At 38.6% G+C, this 20,277-nt stretch overlaps 1 protein-coding gene across 2 annotated transcripts in view; it reads right to left on the bottom strand.

Annotated features, from left to right (window-relative positions):
• Nucleotides 1-2,021: 2,021 nt before the first annotated feature.
• The window catches only part of SUCLA2 (succinate-CoA ligase ADP-forming subunit beta), a 74,371-nt gene continuing 56,115 nt past the window's right edge, over nucleotides 2,022-20,277 (bottom strand). Inside the window, exons 7-11 of one of the 2 annotated variants that reach the window (XM_023187265.1) lie at nucleotides 14,567-14,728; nucleotides 14,311-14,453; nucleotides 9,302-9,422; nucleotides 8,756-8,844; nucleotides 2,022-2,802 (exon numbers count right to left, since the gene is read on the bottom strand). In XM_023187265.1, the coding sequence (XP_023043033.1) occupies nucleotides 2,728-2,802; nucleotides 8,756-8,844; nucleotides 9,302-9,422; nucleotides 14,311-14,453; nucleotides 14,567-14,728 (590 nt within the window). In that variant the 3' untranslated portion in view covers nucleotides 2,022-2,727. The remainder of the gene's footprint in view (nucleotides 2,803-8,755; nucleotides 8,845-9,301; nucleotides 9,423-14,310; nucleotides 14,454-14,566; nucleotides 14,729-20,277) is intronic. The other variant, XM_023187266.1, reaches the window with a different exon arrangement.

Below are 20,277 nucleotides of genomic sequence, written 5' to 3'. Positions count from 1 at the left end.
TCGTTCTCTGTTGCCCAGGCTGGAGTGCAGTGGCGTGATCTTGGCGCACTTCAACCTCAGTCTGCCTCCCAGGTTCAAGCGATTCTCCTGTCTCAGCCTCCCGAGTAGCTGGGATTACACGCGCCCGCCACCATGTCTGGCTAATTTTTGTATTTTTAGTAGAGACAGAGTTACACCATGTTGGCCAGGCTGGTCTCAAACTCCTGACTTCAGGTGATCCACCCGCCTTGGCCTCCCAAAGTGCTGGGATTACGAGCATGAGCCACTGCGCCCGGCTATAATTTTAAATGGTTTATGGCTCTGATACTCTGGGTCATATATATGTAAACTACCCAATATATATTTGGCTAAAAATGCATATTTTATGTTTTCTAAATATAAATTCTCTCACATATTTTTGTTCTCTTCCCTTACTAAACTTCACTGATAAGAAAAGAGCTAAGAAATCTGAGGGACACAAGCATCAAAACTTATTCTAAAGCAGAAAGACTGCTTGATGCCAGCCTAGGCAATGTAGCAGGACCCCATCTCTATAAAAAATAAATCAGCTGGGCATGGTGGCATGCACATGTAGTCACAGCTACAAAAGGGGGCTGAGGCAGGAGGATCACTTGAACCCAGGAGATTGAAGCTGCAGTGAGTCATGATTGTGCCACTGCGCTCCAGCCTGGTTGACAGACTGAGGTCCTGTCTCAAAAAAACAAAAAACAAAAGAAGCCCTCACATAGCTAGTAAGTAGTGGATCCAGATTCAAAGCAGTCTACTTTCAAAGTCTGTGCTCATAATCACTACGTTATGCTGCCTCTCATAGTATATACATCTGATCACACTTTAAGAACATCACAATAGGTAGAAGTTCTCAAATCCATCAGTATGGTTAAATAGTCTACTGCTTGGTCAATATTTCCTTCCATGGCATTAGTTAACTACCAAGTTTTATGCAGTGAGCAAAAGGTCAATATGTATACACACACACACATATATACATATATGGACAGAAAGAACAATGTGACTACAATCTGTCTAAAAATATCCACCTGTTACCATATAAAACATCATACACACTTTGGGAGGCCAAAGCGGGCGGATCCCGAGGTCAGGAGATCAAGACTATCCTGGCTAACACGGTGAAACCCCATCTCCACTAAAAACACAAAAAAAATTAGCTGGGTGTGGTGGCAGACACCTGTAGTCCCACCTACTCGGGAGGCTGAGGCAAGAGAATGGTGTGAACCCAGGAGGCGGGGCTTGCAGTGAGCCGAAATCACGCCACGGCACTCCAGCCTGGGCAAAAGAATGAGACTCCGTCTCAAAAAACAAAAACAAAAACATCATACAAATTTAGACATGCCCAAGACCAAAATACAAACTCAGCTTCTTTCTTCCCCAGTAAAATAGTTAAGAAAAGGCTTTGAAGTTAGGCATCTTGGATTCAATTCTCCCCCATTTCCTTTAGAGGATACACTAGATGGCATATACCTAAATAGCAGAACTGAATCCTAATACCTAGTTCACTGGATTTAATACCTAAATCCAGTGAACTATCTATCTGTAAGTAGCTCTATAATATGTATGGTTGGCTGGGTGCAGTGGTTCATACATGTAATCTCAACATTTTGGGAGGCAAAGGCAGGAGGATTACTTGAGCCCCGGAGTAAGAGACCAGCCTAAGCAACATAGTGATATCCTGTCTCTACCCCAAAAAAACAAAAAAGAAACAACAACAACAACAACAACAAAAACATGGCATGTGCCTGTAGTCCCTGCTAGTTAGGAGGCTCAGGTGGGAGGATCACTTGAGCCTAGGAGGCAGAGGTTGCAGTGAGCATGATCATACCACTGCACTCCAGTTTGGGCAACAGAGTGAGACCCTGAGTCAAAAAAAACAAAATAAAACAAAAACCGTCATGGCAAGTATATGATTTACAAATTGGTGCTTAGACCTCTATACTGCCATAATGAACACATCAACTTCTATTGTGTTAACTTCAAAACAAGCAAACAAAAGTCATTAATCCAAATCATATTGGGAGATTTTTATTAACTTAAATTGACATTCTTAATTTTGTCTACAAGTCCTTGCTAATATGCCTTTATTTGCAACAAACCTATACGTGCTTCATAATATGACAGAATCATGAAGACTTGCAGTTAATCAGTGTTTCCTAATGATTAAAACAATGTTCAAATAATTACAAAGTTACTTCATCAAAATACTTAGAAGAATATTCTGAGGAGTGTTTGAAAGCTCTGTTTATAAATAGTGACTGATACATTTATGTATTTGGTGCTGAAGATAAACACTTTTTACATAAAACAGTTTTAAGATACTGCTCTACTAATGTGGCTAGTTATTAAATATACTGTATTTTAACACTAAAGAATAAAGCTTTATCTTCATATTTATCTTATTTATAGGACTCTTATCAATGAAGAACTTTGTATCCAACAATAATAAACCAGCAAATTGCAAGTTATGTTTTGTAGGAGAAGCAAAAAAAGACTGGCTGCGACAAAAGAAGATAACTGCATTATACATGCTTCGTACAAACAGTCCATTCTGAATGGTACAATTGAATGCAGACCAAATCCTTTTAAATGTTTGTGTGCCTAGATGGCAATTACAGTCTCCACACGCTAAAAAGAAAAAGAACAATAATACAGAACACGGTATTCTTAATGATTATAGCGCATTTAACACCTTCAGTCATCCACTGGGTTTTCAGATCATATTGGCAACTGAAATTTCACATCCACATGCGCTTGCTTCGCTAAGGTCACTATTTCAGAGAGCTTTACAACCTAAAAGAAAAGAACGAAGAATTTTCACAAAAAGGTTAATTCAGAACTACAGGTCAGTGCAAAATTAATGTGCACTCAATCTTTTCCATTTAAAACATCTGGGCTATTCTGACATCACTATAAATCACATTACGTTCTTATAAGCAAATGACACTCTCAAAGGATAATCAAGTCTGACACTCTTCATAGCCCAAACTTCAATTAAATACTTCCTGATTAAGATGTTATACCAACTGATAGGATTATACATATGTATTATATCAGACTATATATGTGTGTATAAAATGTGTGTGTGTGTATATATATATAGCGTATTCTAAATTTTATCTTAAAGACAGAAACAGTGAGTGTCTCTGTTGGATACTCCACAATTCAAAGCACAGCTAAATAAAAATTTGTTTTGCTCTGTCTAAAAAAAGAAAAAAGGAAAAAAAATTTTGTTTTGAAATACATATACAATCTTAACTTAAAATATTGGGACACAAGTTTGGGTCTAGTAGTTAGTACTTTACTTTTTGTCAGTAAGTTGATAATTGCTACCCTGAGTTCCAATTCCCTCTACAATCTGTCTAAAAATATCCACGTGTTACCACACAAATCATACAAATTTAGACAGGTCTAAGACCAAAAAAACAAATTCGGCTTCTCTCTTCCCCAGTAAAAGAGTTACGAAAAGGCTTTGAAGTTAGATATCTTGGATTCAAATCCCCCCTCTGATGCTTATGACATACAACCTTGAATAAGTTAACTAATTTAGCCTGTTTCTTCATCTGTAAAAATGGAAATTTTACCACCAAACTCATTTTAAATGAGATAATCCTTGAAGAAAACAGCTGAACATTGCACGCATAAATACTCAATAAACGGTAGTAACTGCTAATATCATCATCATCTCATCCAATATTATTGTTACGACTTCTATAATCTCCCAGTCAATAAAAACACTGTAGTCACAACTTAAATCAACTGTTCCACTTTTACCTCTCATGACCTATTTGATCAAGGTCCTGCAAGGAGATTAAGATCTCCTTCTTTTCCATGTCCTCCAAGCTTTTCTTAATTCAAGCTTTCATTCCAAAAAAGTGTACTTTCAGAGGCAAGTTATAACCTATTTACCTTCACCTTTTCTCATACCTAAGTATTGCACTAGATGGACTCCTACTATCTCTCCTTTCTTCCCTTCAATATATCCCACATCTCAAAGTCAAAACAGGCTTTCTGAAATATTTTCTCCTACTATTCCCTTGATTAAAATCTTTAATTTTAACTCAGATTTAAGTTTAAATTCTTCTGTCTCTAGAGTTAAATTTCATTTACTAGTAAGTACTTTCCCAAAAAAGGACAAAAGACTTTTATTACTTTTGTGAAATGACATCACATTAACTCAGCAAATTCAAGAGTCTGGCTAAGTGTGGGGGCTCATGCTTGTAATCCCAGCACTTTGGAAGGCCGAGGTGGGTGGATCATATAAGGTCAGGAGTTCGAGATCAGCCTGGTCAACATGGCAAAACTCTCTCTCTACTAAAAATACAAGGCCAGGTGTGGTAGCGCATACCTGTAATCCCAGCACTTGGGGAGGCCAAGGCAGGTGGATCACAAAGTCAGGAGTTCGAGACCAGCCTGACCAACATGGTGAAACCCTGTCTCTACTAAAAATACAAAATTAGCCAGGTATGGTGGTACATCCTGTAATCCCAAGCTACTCGGGAGGCTGAGGCAGGAGAATCACTTGAACCTGGGAGATGGAGGTTGCAGTGAACCGAGATCACACCACTGCACTCCAGCCTGGGCAACAAGACCGAAACTCTGTCTCAAAAAAAGAAAAAAAAAATTAGCTGGGAAATCACACCACTGCACTCCAGCCTGGGCAACAAGACCGAAACTCCATCTCAAAAAAAGAAAAAAAAAAATTAGCTGGGAATGTCGGCACACGCCTGTAGTCCCAGCTACTCAGGAGGCTGAGACACAAGAACCGCTTGAACCCAGGAGGCAAAGGTTACAGTGAGCTGAGATCACGCCACTGTACTCCAGCCTAGGTAACAGAGCAAGACTCTGTATCAAAAAAAAAAAAAAAAAAAATTCAAGTCTACAACTGATTAAGCTATAGAGCCCAAAGAGTGTTTGACTGTTCAATGAAATGTCTATAAACATAACGGAAGGGAAGACAATAAAAAACTCTCATCTCGGCCGGGCGCGGTGGCTCACGCCTGTAATCCCAGCACTTCAGGAGGCAGAGGCAGTTGGATCATGAGGTAAAGAGATCGAGACCATCCTGGCTAACACGGTGAAACCCTGTCTCTACTAAAAATACAAAAAATTAGCCGGGCGTGGTGGCGGGTGCCTGTAGTCCCAGCTACTCGGGAGGCTGAGGCAGGAGAATGGCGTGAACCCCGGAGGCGGAGCTTGCAGTGAGCCAAGATTATGCCACTATACTCCAGCCTGGGAGACAGAGCCAGACTCCATCACACAAAAAAACAAAAGATAGGGAAAAAAAAATTCTCATCTCTCTGTATCTACTATGAAGTGTTCTCTGATACACCTTATTGTTAAGTAAAAGAAACAAAGTATACATTACCATTAAAGTGGGAAAAGGGAGACACGCGCGCACACACACACACACACACACAAAGTCCCCCCTTATCCACAATTTCCCTTTCTACAGTTTCAGTTACCTGCAGTCAACTATGGTCCAAAAATTTTAAATGAGAAATTCAACAAATAAAAAAGTCATTAAGTTTTAAACTGTGTGTTGCTCTGAGAAGTGTGATGAAATCTTGCACCATCCTGCTCCAAGTGGAATGTGAACCATCTCAATGCCCAGCATATCCACGCTGTATAAACTACTCTTCCATTAGTCATCAACATTATCTGCTCTCGACATCCAACTATCAACATCATGGCTCAGTGATCCAGGACGAACCAAAGCAGATGATTCTCCTTCTGCTACACCATTAGGTCAGTAGTAACCTAACACCATGTCACAATGCCTTCATCATTCACCTCACTTCATCTCACCAAGTAAGCATTTTATCATCTCATTATCACCACAAAGGTGAGTATAGAACAGTAAGATATTTTGAGAGACCACATTCACATGTGTCACAGTATACTGTTATAATTGTTCTACTTTATTATTAGTTGTTGTTAATCTGTTACTGTGTCTAATACATAAACTTTATCAAAGGTATATATGTATAGGAAGAAGCATAGTATAAACAGGGTTTGGTACTATGATTCAGGCACCCCCTGGGGGTCTTGCAATATATTCCCTGCAGATAAGGGGGGACTACTGTACACATACCCAGAGTTATATACATATAATTAGCTTACGTTTTTAAAAAGTGGAAAGATAAACCAAAACTTTCTTAAAAAAAAAAAAAAGAAAGTTAAAAAGGTTGCCTGTTGGGGAAGAAGGAAAGAGGGAAATATATAAAAGCTAGATTCCCTGATAATACCTTGGTCTACACTTTCGAGTTTAGAATCATGTAAATATAAAATATAGAACAAAAGGTTTTTGTTTTTTTTTAAAGCAATCCCTTTAAAAACAATGAAACTATATTAAACTGAGGCAAAACACACAGAGAATTATTTCACATGAATTTTAAAATCTAGTAAGTTGGGGGACATACCCAAAAGGACAGAAAGAAATGCACATATAATTGCTTTCAGTAATCAGACTGGTGGTATTCTTATTATAAAACTGTCATATCTGTACTAAGGGACAAACCAAATGAATAATTACAATAGTATGGCATGAAAGAAGGCACAAACAGATGTCAGATAAGAAAAAAATCTAGCAGGCGCGGTGGCTCAAGCCTGTAATCCTAGCACTTTGGGAGGCCGAGACAGGCAGATCACGAGGTCAGGAAATCGAGACCATCCTGGCTAACACAGTGAAACCCCATCTCTACTAAAAAATACAAAAAACTAGCCAAGCAAGGTGGCAGGCGCCTGTAGTCCCAGCTACTCGGGATGGCGCAAACCCGCAAGGTGGAGCTTGCAGTGAGCTGAGATCCGGCCACTGCACTCCAGCCTGGGCGACAGAGCGACTCCGTCTCAAAAAAAAAAAAAAAGAAAAAAATCTATACTCCTGGACTTGCACTGAAAATACCAGTATGAACTCAAATATCATCTCTTTAAAAAATATCTGTTTTCTCAGAGTCGCCATTTAAAAAGCTCAGAAACAATAATCAGACCAGTATCTATGAATACTCTTAAGACCCAAATTGTGGTCTCTAAATACCATTTGGGCCATTCAAGTTCCGACCTAAGAAATGTAAAGATGAGCCTGAAACATTTTATCATACCAGATAGAAGGCATGTCAGAAGGATGCAGCAATTAACCTGAAGAGAGGTTCCCAAAGGCCAAAGGTTGGAGAATTTCAATCAATCACAACTTATATGAACTGAACTACATCAAATGTTTAAGTCAAAAGTTCAAAACAGTATGCCAGTGGAACACACACGTGCATGCATGTGTACGCACACACCTGAAAACAAAAAGTAAACAAGATACAAAAACAAAAAACAAAAAACAAAAAAAAAAGGCTAGGTCACCTTTATTGGACATAATAGAACAAACATTATTTTGGAAATCGGTCAATAAAGGCAAACAATCAGGTAATTATCCTACTTTTCTTATGCAAAATAGTAAGTGAAGAATGACAGAATTACAACAGCACCGCTTTGCAACACAAACAAAATACTGGATCTAAGCTATGATGTCAATGGCTAGTAATATCACAAAAAGAAATGTTCAAACACTGTATACGTTTTGATGAAATTAACCAACACCTACTATGAAATATTCTTGTTCCCTGCTCCCCAAAATCAAATATGAATATGGTCAAGCCTATAGACTGAACTCCCGGTTTACAGGAAATACAGACGGCAGAGAACATATAGAGGGCAGAGATCATAGTAAATGAATGACACCCTAAAGATGCAACCATTAAAATCCAGACTACGAGAAACTTAACAGGACCATCAACCTGGATTTTTCAACAAATAAACCACAGAAAATGCTTTTCTTTTTAAAAGGGGAAACCAACAGATTAAGAAACTTAGTGACATATTAACCAACTGCAATGCAGAGACTTCTTCTGATCCTAACAAAGAACTTAAACAAAAGATATGAGAGACTCAGAAATTTCAAAGACTATATTATTTTTTATAAAACATAACCATAATACCATTACCCCACCTAAAACAAATATACCATTATCAATACCTATATCTTTTATAGATGCATGATGAAATATAGGAAATGATGCAATGTCTGGGATTTGCTTGAAAATAATCACAGTTGAAGTAAGAATACAGACAAAACAAGAAACAAGATTGGGCAGGAGCTGACCGTTGTTTAAGATAATCACAGGTATAAGACGTTCTGACAAAGATTCTCTCCTTGACCAAACTCTTTTGTTTTTTCAATATATATTTATCAAATATAGATAGATAGATAGATACACAATCCTCCTGTCTCAGCCTCCCAAAGGCTACTCTGAACTCGCTTCTCAACTTGGTCCTAACTTTTGGACTTCTGTATTTGTCCCTGCATAGTCCAATTTTAGCAAGAATCTTGCTTAAGTCAGTTTAGCTAGGGTCCTCCCTTACCCATAATGCATCCTTTTAGTAACTTTTCATCCACTGCCCCCACCCTCTTCCTTGGTTATAAATTCCCACTTTTCCTTGTTGTATTTGGAGTTGGGCCCAATCTTTCTCCCCTACTGCAAAACTCCACTGCAGTAGTCTCTATGCTTATTCTAACAGTCCCTCTGAATAAAGTCTGCCTTAACATCTTTCAGCAAGAGTCATAAATAATCGCTTTCTTTAACCAATCATAACACTCATAATATTTAGCTGAAGCACAAATTATTAGCTGCATGAATAATTAGCTTCGTTTTAGAATCTGTGTTTATAAATTATCTTTAGATTAACATGGCCCATTTACCATTCTAGCAGCTTCATCCAAGTCATCACAAGCAAGTATTTTAAGTCCGCTTCCTGCTATCAGTGCCTTAGCATCATCGACTCGTGTACCTGTAAATGATTTATGCAAATATAAATGCTTTAAATACACACACAAAAGCATTTTAAAATGTTTGCCAAAAGATGGTACAAGAATGAAACCTCAACAGAGGAGACTTCCATTATTTAGCATAAATGCTTCTAAACCAAAGAAAATACTGTAAAAGCCCAGGTTATCTTATAAAATATTTTGCCTTACAATAATTCTGACTTGCTTAGTAATTCAGGCAAGTCAGAATTCAAGACAAATCACAACAAATAAAATGTGTATTAAATTATACCAAGCAAAAGTGTAAACATTTTTGCCCCAATGTTAACATTTTTTTTAAAACTATAGTTTTAAATTTCGTATTGTATAATGCTTTCAAAGACACAGCGATTCAAAAACTATGTTTTAATGAACCGAGCTCCATGGAATTGTGAACTTTTAAAGAATTAGGAACAATTGCAAGATACCTTTTACACTCACCTTGTAACCGTACCACAACAGGTATTTTAATTTCCAAACCTTTTAGTGCCATGACTATACCCTGTGCAATAACATCACAGCGCATGATTCCTCCAAAAATGTTGACCAGAATAGCCAGTACCTATGAATAAAGTGTTCTGATAGAGTAAAATTTAAAAGAAATTTAAATTCTTTTCCCCCCGAAATACTAGTATATGTGCTTCATGATAAACAATAATTTGATAGAAAGATTTTCAAACCAAACCACCATACCCTCCTCTAGCTCTCTTTATTGAAGTCTGTGTAGTCCACTGCTCACCAGAACTTATTTCCACCTCCTTGGGTAAATTTCAATACCTAGTTCACATTTCCTTCTCTATTATATCCCATATGAACAAGACTATCTAATTCCATTTACTTTCTCCTGTTAAACTTGGCCATTCACCAACATGATACCCCCAGATCATATTGTAAGGTAGGCTCATGTACAAGATCTCCAATTTAGTGTTCATCACCTATCATTTCCTCATCTATCCCTGCAGGAACAGGGCGTGTTGTGTGGCAAGAGTAACACCATCTTGAAGGAAAACTGCCATAATGAGCAATGTTTGACTCCTGCAGAGCAAGGCCTTCTGCAGCAAGGTCAAGAAACACTGGCTGTAACATAGATAACCCTTACAAAGAAACAATGCCTGTAGCATAAATGACTCCTCATAAATATGTTTAACCAACTTCCCTAATGGTCACAAGTTTGACAAGAGGGTCTGAGACGTGACCAGCTGTACACGTGTTACCAAGAAAAAAAGCTCACTATATAAAGGACACTTTCTGGAGGGTGAGTGTGGGGATCCACCATCTTGCAGCCACCCACCCCATAGTTTCTGTTTCTAAGTCACTATATAAATTTAGTTTCTTTCTGAGAACTGGATTTGCCAGCCTCTTTCTTTGGCCTCTCAGATCCCTTGGCCTCTGGAGGCACACGTGCATAGACTTGCTCACTGCAAAACAATCCCCATCAATGTAATCAACTTTTCACACAAACAAGGCCCTAACAATCACCCAACTTCTCCTGTATGGCCCTCTCTTGGCTACATTTCACATCCAAATCTCAGGACCTGTTTGGGTCAGCATTCTTTCAACATCACAATGACAGTTCTGAATCAGTGTTCTCCTATCCTTTCCAAATAATCTCATCTTTTAAAAAAGAGGTTTAGTTCACTCAGCTATACCAGGGATTCTCAAACGGTGAGATTAAAATGGGTTGTAGGTACACCAAAATATCGTTTCCCTCAATTCTTGGGGCAGCTAGGAACGTTCTGGGGCAGCAGGAGCTTCAGGGCCAGTGGACTCTGACTAAAAGCAATCTTCTCCATCTACCTCCAGGGCCTCATTGAAATATCTTCTGTGAATGCCATGACATGAAAAGGGTTGAGCTATACTATACATTCTTTACCTTACCACTATTATTAGCAGATCTTCAAGAAATGAAGCTCTGGAATTCACATAGACTAGAACTCATAGTAGCCTTTGGCATCTCCCATCTCTCTCCCTCTCACCTCATTCTGGATAGTTTCCATATTCACCGCCAGGCACCATCTAACACTCCAGCCTTAAAGCTCTTGGATCTTTACCAAGCCACTTTCACCTGTAGTCAATTTAAAAGAATTACTACCATAGATAAATCCTGGACTAGGCCAGAATGAGTGTCTCTAGAATATTAAATGTATAAATCTCATTCTCTGCTCAACCTCCTTCCCCTTTCACTTTAATGCCTTTTACCTCTAGCTCTATCAAACACTATCTTTTCCTCTTAAAAGCCTCTAGTCCCTCAATCAATCTTTAATCTTCAACTCTATCAGCTCTCAATGGATCTGACTTTCTTCATTATAGAGCCTGGAACATATGGCTGAGCAACTCAATGTCACTGCCACCTGCATGCTCAATTCTGTCCTACCTATTCCTCTGCCATCCTACTTCAAACTATGCCTCTTTGGATGATTCCAGCCATAGTTTATTCAAGGAAAAGTAAAAAAGTAAAAACTGAAAACAAAACTGTAAACACTAGCATAACCTGAAGAGCAATAAAATAATGATTCATCAGCAATCCTCAACTTAGTAGTCTGCCTCATATCGCTAACTCTCTTCATAAGCCTCCTATCCCATGCAAGCTCTCTAACTTTCAGCATACAACCTTCCTTTCTCTAGTAGCACCTCAGGAAAGGAGTAACCACCTTTCCAAAGCTAACCTGGACAGATAATTATCTCCATCTATTTATTATATTGTATTTCCTCCAGGTCTTCACCCCTCTAGCTACATTCACTCTCTTTATTTTCAAATCTCTTCTCTTCCTCCAACTAGAAACAGCTCATCTTCTTGATCTTCTAAACAAGCAAGAAAACATACACCACAAAACTCTCCTCAATCCTACTGCCTTCCACTGATAGCACTACATCCCTTCCACATCTTTGTAAAAAAAAAAAAAAGTCGGCCGGGCGCGGTGGCTCAAGCCTGTAATCCCAGCACTTTGGGAGGCTGAGACGGGCGGATCACGAGGTCAGGAGATCGAGACCATCCTGACTAACACGGTGAAACCCCGTCTCTACTAAAAATACAAAAACTAGCTGGGCGAGGTGGCGGGCGCCTGTAGTCTCAGCTACTCGGGAGGCTGAGGCAGGAGAATGGCGTAAACCCGGGAGGCGGAGCTTGCGGTGAGCTGAGATCCGGCCACTGCACTCCAGTCCGGGCGACAGAGCAAGACTCCGCCACAAAAAAAAAAAAAAAAAAAAAAAAAGTCCTGGAAGAGTAACCTCTCCTGGATGTCTCTATTCCTTCAATTCCTCGTCAAATCATTCCATTACAATCTGGCCTATGCCCCCATGTCTTCTACTATTCTTATTAAGGTTCATACTCACCTCTTTCAGTTCTTACTCTGTCTGAATGGTCCTACAGCATTTGACATTATTTCCCAATGCCTTACTTCTCAAAACTCTTCACCTTGGTCCTTCAATGTAACCACTCTCTCCCGATCTGCTCCTATCTGTCATTTGTTCTCTGTTTTTCATTTGGGTTTTCCTTCTCTATTCAACCCTTCAACAAGAATGGAGGGGCCAGGTTCCATTCTTGGTTCCTCATCTCACTTGCATGGATCACCTCACCAACTCCGAAGACTTTATTCTCCACTATAGGAAGAACAGTATCTTTTCAACCCACTGTCTACTAGATATAGTCACCACAATCCAAACTTGACATTCAGAAATACCTATTCCTCGACTTTGCCTCTGACAGCATGAAAGGCATCACCACCCAATGATTCTCCCCAGCCCAAAGTCCTAACGTTAACTTAACCAACCCTTCTATGGGATTCCCAGAAAAGAAGAAAAAAAAAAAAGGATTTAATGACCCTGTCTCCCCTATCTCAGAAATGCCTCTAAATTAGGTTTCTTTGTTTCTTTTCTTCATTCTTACTGATATTGCCTTTATCTCTTCCATGACAAGAGAATTCATAATGAATGGATTCTCTTTGAAATTGATCTCTCCTGTCAGTCAGTGTTTCCCTACTCTTCATTTCACTCCCTACTAATCTTCTTTTAAAATTTTCTTTAAAATAAAAAACAAAAAGGCAGGGGATAGATATATGCATTTGTGTATGTGCTGGGGTAGGGAGTTAAAATCCAAACTCCTTAACTATAGATAACAGGGATCTTCACAAATGTGGTCACAATTTGCCAACATTATCTCTTATCATTTATCTCAATAATGCCTTATTCTTAAACATAATCATCTTATCACCCCATGAACATAATGGCCCTCTCTGGATTCCATGTCTTTGCATTCTTCCTCTTGCCCTCATTTAATTTTCAAGACAGCTCAAGGTATCATCCATTCAGTGAAGGCCACCCTAATTCTCCCAGTTTTTGCCTGTCTTAGAACAGCACTACTTTTTGTCGATCACCCCAGTAAAACTATAAGTAACTTAAGAGAAGGGCTCATGTATTCCCAAGTCCAAGCATAGTGACCATCATAAAATATATGGCCACTTCAATGCTATCCACATTGACACCCTGGGTTCCCATTCTGTTTCCAACTCTGATGCCCATCACATCAGTCCCCTACACTGTAACTCTTCATATACTTTTCTCCATTCCTGCACCTGGGCCCTAAAAGCCATGCTCAGAAAAATAAACAACTAGAATTCTAATTCTAGTTGTAAGTACTCAATTCTAGTAGTAAGTAGTCAACAGTTAAATAATTAGATTGTCTTTAATACTCTGCTTCTCGAGTTTAAGTCAAAAGAAGCTATAGAAATATAGTTCCAATAAAATGTTTACTTGTTTTAGTAATTACTAAACAAGGGAAATAATGCACATTTTACATCTCATTTTAGTTTAATCGTCTTTGCAAAATTAATAAATATGGAAAATAACGCTGTAGGCTCAAAGGGAAAGGCAGTGAAGTAAATTTGTATTTTAAACAATTCTACAGTCTAACACCATAAATAAAAATATACATTGTCAGCACCATCATCAATAATAAATACTGATTAATGACCTACATATGTACTAGGCATTATACCAGACACTAGGAGAAGCAACAATTAGTAAGGTATGATCCCTATCAATAAAGAATTCTCGGTCTAAATCCAATAAGAATAGTTCCACAGAGATTATTATCTTTTTTGTAAGCCTTACATTGGCCACAGAATAAATACACTCCTTAACAAATATCTAGCGATTAATAATATATATGTCTTTTGAATTATGATACTTCACATCCCTTGTACTTTGATAATCATTAATAAACACGTAGTTCTAAATTATGGCACATCTATAATGACAGATTACACAAATATTAAAATGAGTGTTCAGAAGAGTCTTGGTGAATTGCAAAAAAGATACGACAGCAAAAAAAGACTCAAAATACGTATATTAAAAGACATATATATGAATTCTAAAATATAAAAATATACATTTTATATGTATTTATTTTATATATTTACATGATATAAAAATATATCAAGCCCTGCCCTTACCTTTTTATCTGAAGTGATAAGCTTAAATGCTTCTGTTACTTGATGGACTGTAGCACCACCACCAACATCAAGGAAGTTGGCTGGAGTCCCTCCATGAAGTTTTATTATATCCATTGTGGCCATAGCCAAACCAGCACCATTTACTATATAGGGGAAAATGATTTGTATAAGCAACAAACATAGAGAAAATAAATTAAACTTAGTAAATCCAAATTAAACTTAGTGAATCCAGTTCTAACATAAAAACACATGGTACCTAGGCAGCCTATATTTCCATCGAGGCCAATGTAGTTGAGATTTGCCTGAGCAGCGTCTTTGTCCCTTTCATCTTCCTGGGTCCAGTCCTGTAGATCAAAGATTTTCTTTTGGCGATAGGCTGAATTAGAGTCAAAATTGATCTTTGCATCCATACACAATACTTTGAATGGAAAAAGAGAAAATGACTTCAATTTCAAGACAGATACAGTAAAGTATCAAATAATCAAATGGTCTTTCATTTAGGGAAAAGACACATTTCAACCTTGTTACTTAATGAAAGTATTTCAATTTATGTTCACCAAGAATTCAAACTGTTCTTTAAAAAAGAATATTTGGGAATTAAAACTGCCCCATCAAAGTTATTGGGTCTACATCCATACTATGCACTAGATAAAGAAAAAGAAAACCTCAAAAATATTTTAAATTATTTAAAAATTGTCAAAAATTAACTATCCTTGTTCCTAGCTAACCCCATCACTTGGGCCCCATATCCCATCCAGTCTCTTCTACTCAAAAATATTGTTCCAGCAATTCTGTCTCCCCTACATTATAAACCTGCCTCCCCCTATTGGCTAAATCTTGCCAACTTGCTAAAACAGTTTTATTTCCTCACCTTAACAAAGAGAAAAAAAAATCTTTTAACTCCTATCTCCTCCTTACTCTTCACTACACAGCAACTCCTTGAAGATTTGTCTAATTAAAAGAGGGGTCTCAGAACAAGGGTTTCTGGGGGAAAAAAGAAACAGAAGGGTGAGCAAACTATGGCCAAATTTGACCTGTGCCTGTTTTTATTTTTATTTCTTTTTGAGACAGTCTCGCTCTCACACCCAGGCTAGAGTGCAATGGCGTGATCTCATCTCACTTCAACCTCCACCTCCCAGGTTCAAGCAATTCTCATGCCTCAGCCTTCAGAGTAGCTGGGAATACAGGTATGCACCACAACACCCAGCTAATTTTTGTAGTTTTAGTAGAGACAGGGTTTGCCAAGTTTTGCCAGGCTGGTCTCGAACTCCTGACCTCAAGTAATCCACCTGCCTCAGCCTCTCAAAATGCCAAGATTAAAAGTGTGAGCAAATGAGCCCAACCTGTGCTTGTTTTTCAAATGGCCTGTAAGATAAGAATGGGTTTTACACTTTTAAAGGATTATGAAGACAAAAGGGGAAAAGAAAGAAGGAGAAGAACAAGAAGAAAAACAGCAGCACTGAAAACTATATGTGATCCATAAAGCCTAAATAAAATACTTATTAATTGCCAACCCCTGTGCTTAAACTCCTTGTAACAATTTTTTTTCCTGCCATTCTCTCTTATGCCCACCCTAATCAGGCTTTCACTTCCAGCACTCTACCAAAATGGCTCTCAACAAATGTCACCTCTCTGACTTCACCTTTCAGTACTCTACCCCTTCCTCACTCCAATCTAACCATAACATTCTCCTTGCAGTTCCTGAAAAGACACAGGGTTGAAAGAAACAAGCAATTTCAGCTGCTGCCCAATACAGGAGACAAAGTTTGGAGCCCAGCTAAGTTAAGTACCATTAATACCAAAAGTCAATATTCTTTCAGAGGAAGATAATAGAATTCAGTCTTTACACCTCATCTCCCAAAATGTACAGTATACGAGTCAAACTTACTAGATCCGTAATGAAATGGGGAAATGTGACCACTATTAAAGAGAAAAAGCAGTCAACTGAAACCAAACCCACAGTAACCCAGATTTAGAAAAATCAGGAGACTATTATAAACTTTTTAAAACATGTTTAAGGATTTAAGAGAAAATATGGTCATAATAAATGAACACACAGGTAATATCAGCAGATAATAAAACAAGGGAACAAATGGAAAATCTAGAAAAAGCATAATATCTGAAATAAAAAATTCACTGGATGAACTTAACAGCAAACTGGTGGATGGGTCAGTGAACCTGAAGACAAAGAGAATGATCCAGCTGCAGAAGAAAAAAAAAGAAAAAAGAAACTGCACCTCAGTGACCTCTTGGAAAATATCAAGAAGTCTAACGTGAAACTGGAAGAAAAGGAGAATGGGACAGGAAAAAAGTGATGAGAGAAAAATATATCAAGCCAAGATTCTATATTCAGTGAAAATGTACTTCAAAACAAGGACAGAATAAAGACATTTGCAGAATAATGGCAACAATATTCATCACTAGCAGACCTGCACTAAGAGAAATGCTACAGAAAGTTCTTCAGGCTCAAGGGATGTAACATGTGGAAATCCGAATCTAAAGTAGTAAATTTCAAGAAGGGTTAGTTTTGTCCCAAAGGGGACATCACGAAATGTCCGGGGGCATTTTTGTTTGTCAAAATGGGGGAGCTACTGGCATCTGAATGCTATTGGATAAACATTCTGTTAAACATCCAACCAAGCACAGGACAGCCTCCCATAATAACAAAAAAATCAACCTACCCTAAAATGTCAATAGTGCCAATGTTGGTAAATCTTGATCTATGGGTAGGAAAGAACAACAAAAATACATGAGCAAATTGAAACCAACCCAGTAGTCCCACAGACTGTTCTTTTGGATAAACAGTGAAATTGACCTTTCTGGTCTTAAAGCTTGAAGCTTATACTTGTGTTATCTGAGTTCCTTCCTCAGGAAAGGACCTTCAGGGCTCTGGGAAAAAATGTATCAAAGAACTGAAACTCACCAGATCACCACATCTAGACAATGTGATTAGACTCTGGACCCCTCATTCATCATGATTGCTTCCTTGACCCTCCCTAGTTCCTATTTTCTTGCACATTGTTAGATTTTTTCCCCTGCTATATAAACCCCTAGTTTTAGCCAGTCAGGGAGATGAATTCCAGACTGAGCTCCCATCTCCTCAGCTACAGCACTCAATTAAAGCCTTCTTCCTTGGCAATACTTGTTGTCTCAGTAATTGGCTTTCTGTGAGGTGAGCAGCAGGACCTAGACCAAATCCCTAGTGTTTCCATAACAGATTTTGGTTAGTTGACAGGGAACATGTTGCTTGTGACTCAGCTGATGTGGGCGGGGAGTCTCAGAAGCCATGCTAAGCAACCGCCCGCCCAATTTTGGCTGAAGGTGAGTGTCAGTCTCTCTCTGGCCCCACCACAGCCGGCCCCAACGACCTTCCTGATTGCCTCATTAGAACTGCCTTTGAGGTCGGGCGTGGTGGCTCAAGCCTGTAATCCCAGCACTTTGGGAGGCCAAGACGGGTGGATCACGAGGTCAGGAGATCTGGCTAACACGTGAAACCCCATCTGTACTAAAAGATATAAAAAACTAGCCGGGCGAGGTGGCGGGTGCCTGTAGTCCCAGCTACATGGGAGGCTGAGGCAGGAGAATGGCGTAAACCTGGGAGATAGAGCTTGCAGTGAGCTGAGATCCGGCCACTGCACTCCAGCCTGGGCAACAGAGCGAGACTCTGTCTTAAAAAAAAAAAAAAAGAACTGCCTTTGAAACTTGTATCTGCATCCATATAGGTGAGTGTCCTTTGTGGACCCAGACATAAGGATTTGCTCCTCTCCATTTGAAAAATCTTTAAAAGAATTTTCATTTGTAGGTTAAACAAGCCAAAATGACTGACAGAGGGAAGCGCCGTTTCAGTATGAATATTCTTGGAGGGTTTTTGTAATTGCATGTTGTGTCCGGGCAAGTGAGTGTCCTTTGTGGGTACTGGACAGTTGGATCAGCTCCTCTCGATTTGGGAAATTACTAAGGAATTTTTGTTTGCAGTTGACCAAGCCCAACTAATAGAGAGAGGAAGCACCCAAGCGTTTCAGTTCGGACACTCTTGGGGCTTGTTTGTTGCTGTAGCAGTTGGATTGTGTTTGGGTGACTGTGTGTTTTATATAGTTATGAGAAATTAGAATTTGGTAAAATGATATACTTTTGCAATACTGTTTGGTCCTACTGTTGTTTGGAATCTGGAGTTTGCTGTTGAACGAAAAAGTGGAATGGAGTTGCATGTTATCCAGGCTTTTGTGTTGCTATCCTAAGCAGGGTTGAGCCTGGTTAGTATGTGATGTTCTCCTTTGGTGATGTTCGGCCCCAGTGTTCTTTGGAGTACGGAGAGGTTTGGCCTTTTAAAAAATCAAACTGCCATGAAAATTGCTTTACCCAAGTTTTGGTTCACAGCTTTCAGTGGATTACCTATTGGGGTAAACAAACTACAACCATGTAAAATCAGTGAGTTTGTATTGCTATCTCATGGCTAGAGTTCCAAGGTAAACACTTCTGGATTTTCATTTGTGTGTGTGTATACATGTCTAGATGTGTTTGTGTGTACACCTATTGTTATATGTTGTGTCTACCAAATTGGCTTATAAGAGTGCACAGAAATTAAGACTAAGCAATTTTTAAGTTCATGTGACTTAAGTAAATCTTTGCTAAACAAGCTAGCTTTAAAATTGTTAGTAAAATGACCGGGCACGGTGGCTCAAGCCTGTAATCCCAGCACTTTGGGAGGCCAAGACAGGCGGATCACAAGGTCAGGAGATCGAGACCATCCTGGCTAACATGGTGAAACCCCATCTCTATGAAAAAACACAAAAGAACTAGCCGGGCGAGGTGGCAGGCACCTGTAGTCCCAGCTACTCGGGAGGCTGAGGCAGGAGAATGGTGTAAACCCGGGAGGCGAAGCTTGCAGTGAGCTGAGATCCCGCCACTGCACTCCAGCCTGGGCGACAGAGCGAGACTCCATCTCAAAAAAAAAAAAAAATTGTTAGTAAAATTAAAACAGCAATGTCTTCAGAATGGACAGCATACATTTTGGCCTGGATTTTATATTCGTCTCTAGTAGATACTTTGAGGTGTCAGGGTTTGGCATAGAAGGCTATAAAACTATAAACACAGCCAAAACAAAATGATCTTTGTGCAAATTTTTTGATAAGACATAATTATGTTACTGGCTTAATGAAAATAGTTGAATCTTCTAAGTTATTGGTGAAAATGCCTATGTAGTTAAAGTTCTTATTTCACTGAATGACTGATATTCATAGATTATAAAATGGTTAATAAGGAAATAACTCTAAATGATGGCATCTAATATATCAGTTTTCAGAAGTAATCCACATAAACTGTTTAAAATGAAAGAACTGAATACATGTAATTGGGATAAACGTTTTAGGTAAACTTTTTGTGTAATTTAAAATCTTGAAATTATTTTTGATACTCATTGGATATCTGGATCATTTCCAATTAAGAAAGGGTTATGATATAGGGAAATATATTTCTAAAAACTGTGAAACTTTTCTCATCTATAAAATGCTAATATACTTCAGGATTGCTTCCTAGGGTTTCACTAACATTTAAGGTTACTAAGGATAAGAATTAATATATAATTCTGGAATGAACTTCCATTCACAATTGCTTCAAAGAGAATAAAATACCTAGGAATCCAACTTACAAGGGATGTAAAGGACCTCTTCAAGGAGAACTACAAACCACTGCTCAGTGAAATCAAAGAGGACACAAACAAATGGAAGAACATACCATGCTCATGGATAGGCAGAATCAATATTGTGAAAATGGCCATACTGCCCAAGGTAATTTATAGATTCAATGCCATCCCCATCAAGCTACCAATGAGTTTCTTCACCGAATTGGAAAAAACTGCTTTAAAGTTCATATGGAACCAAAAAAGAGCCCGTATTGCCAAGACAATCCTAAGTCAAAAGGACAAAGCCGGAGGCGTCACGCTACCTGACTTCAAACTATACTACAAGG

This window comes from Piliocolobus tephrosceles, chromosome X (assembly GCF_002776525.5).
Source record: "Piliocolobus tephrosceles isolate RC106 chromosome X, ASM277652v3, whole genome shotgun sequence".
In the NCBI taxonomy this organism is placed as follows: Eukaryota; Metazoa; Chordata; class Mammalia; order Primates; family Cercopithecidae; genus Piliocolobus; species Piliocolobus tephrosceles.
This window is presented reverse-complemented; position numbering and strand designations above follow the sequence as displayed.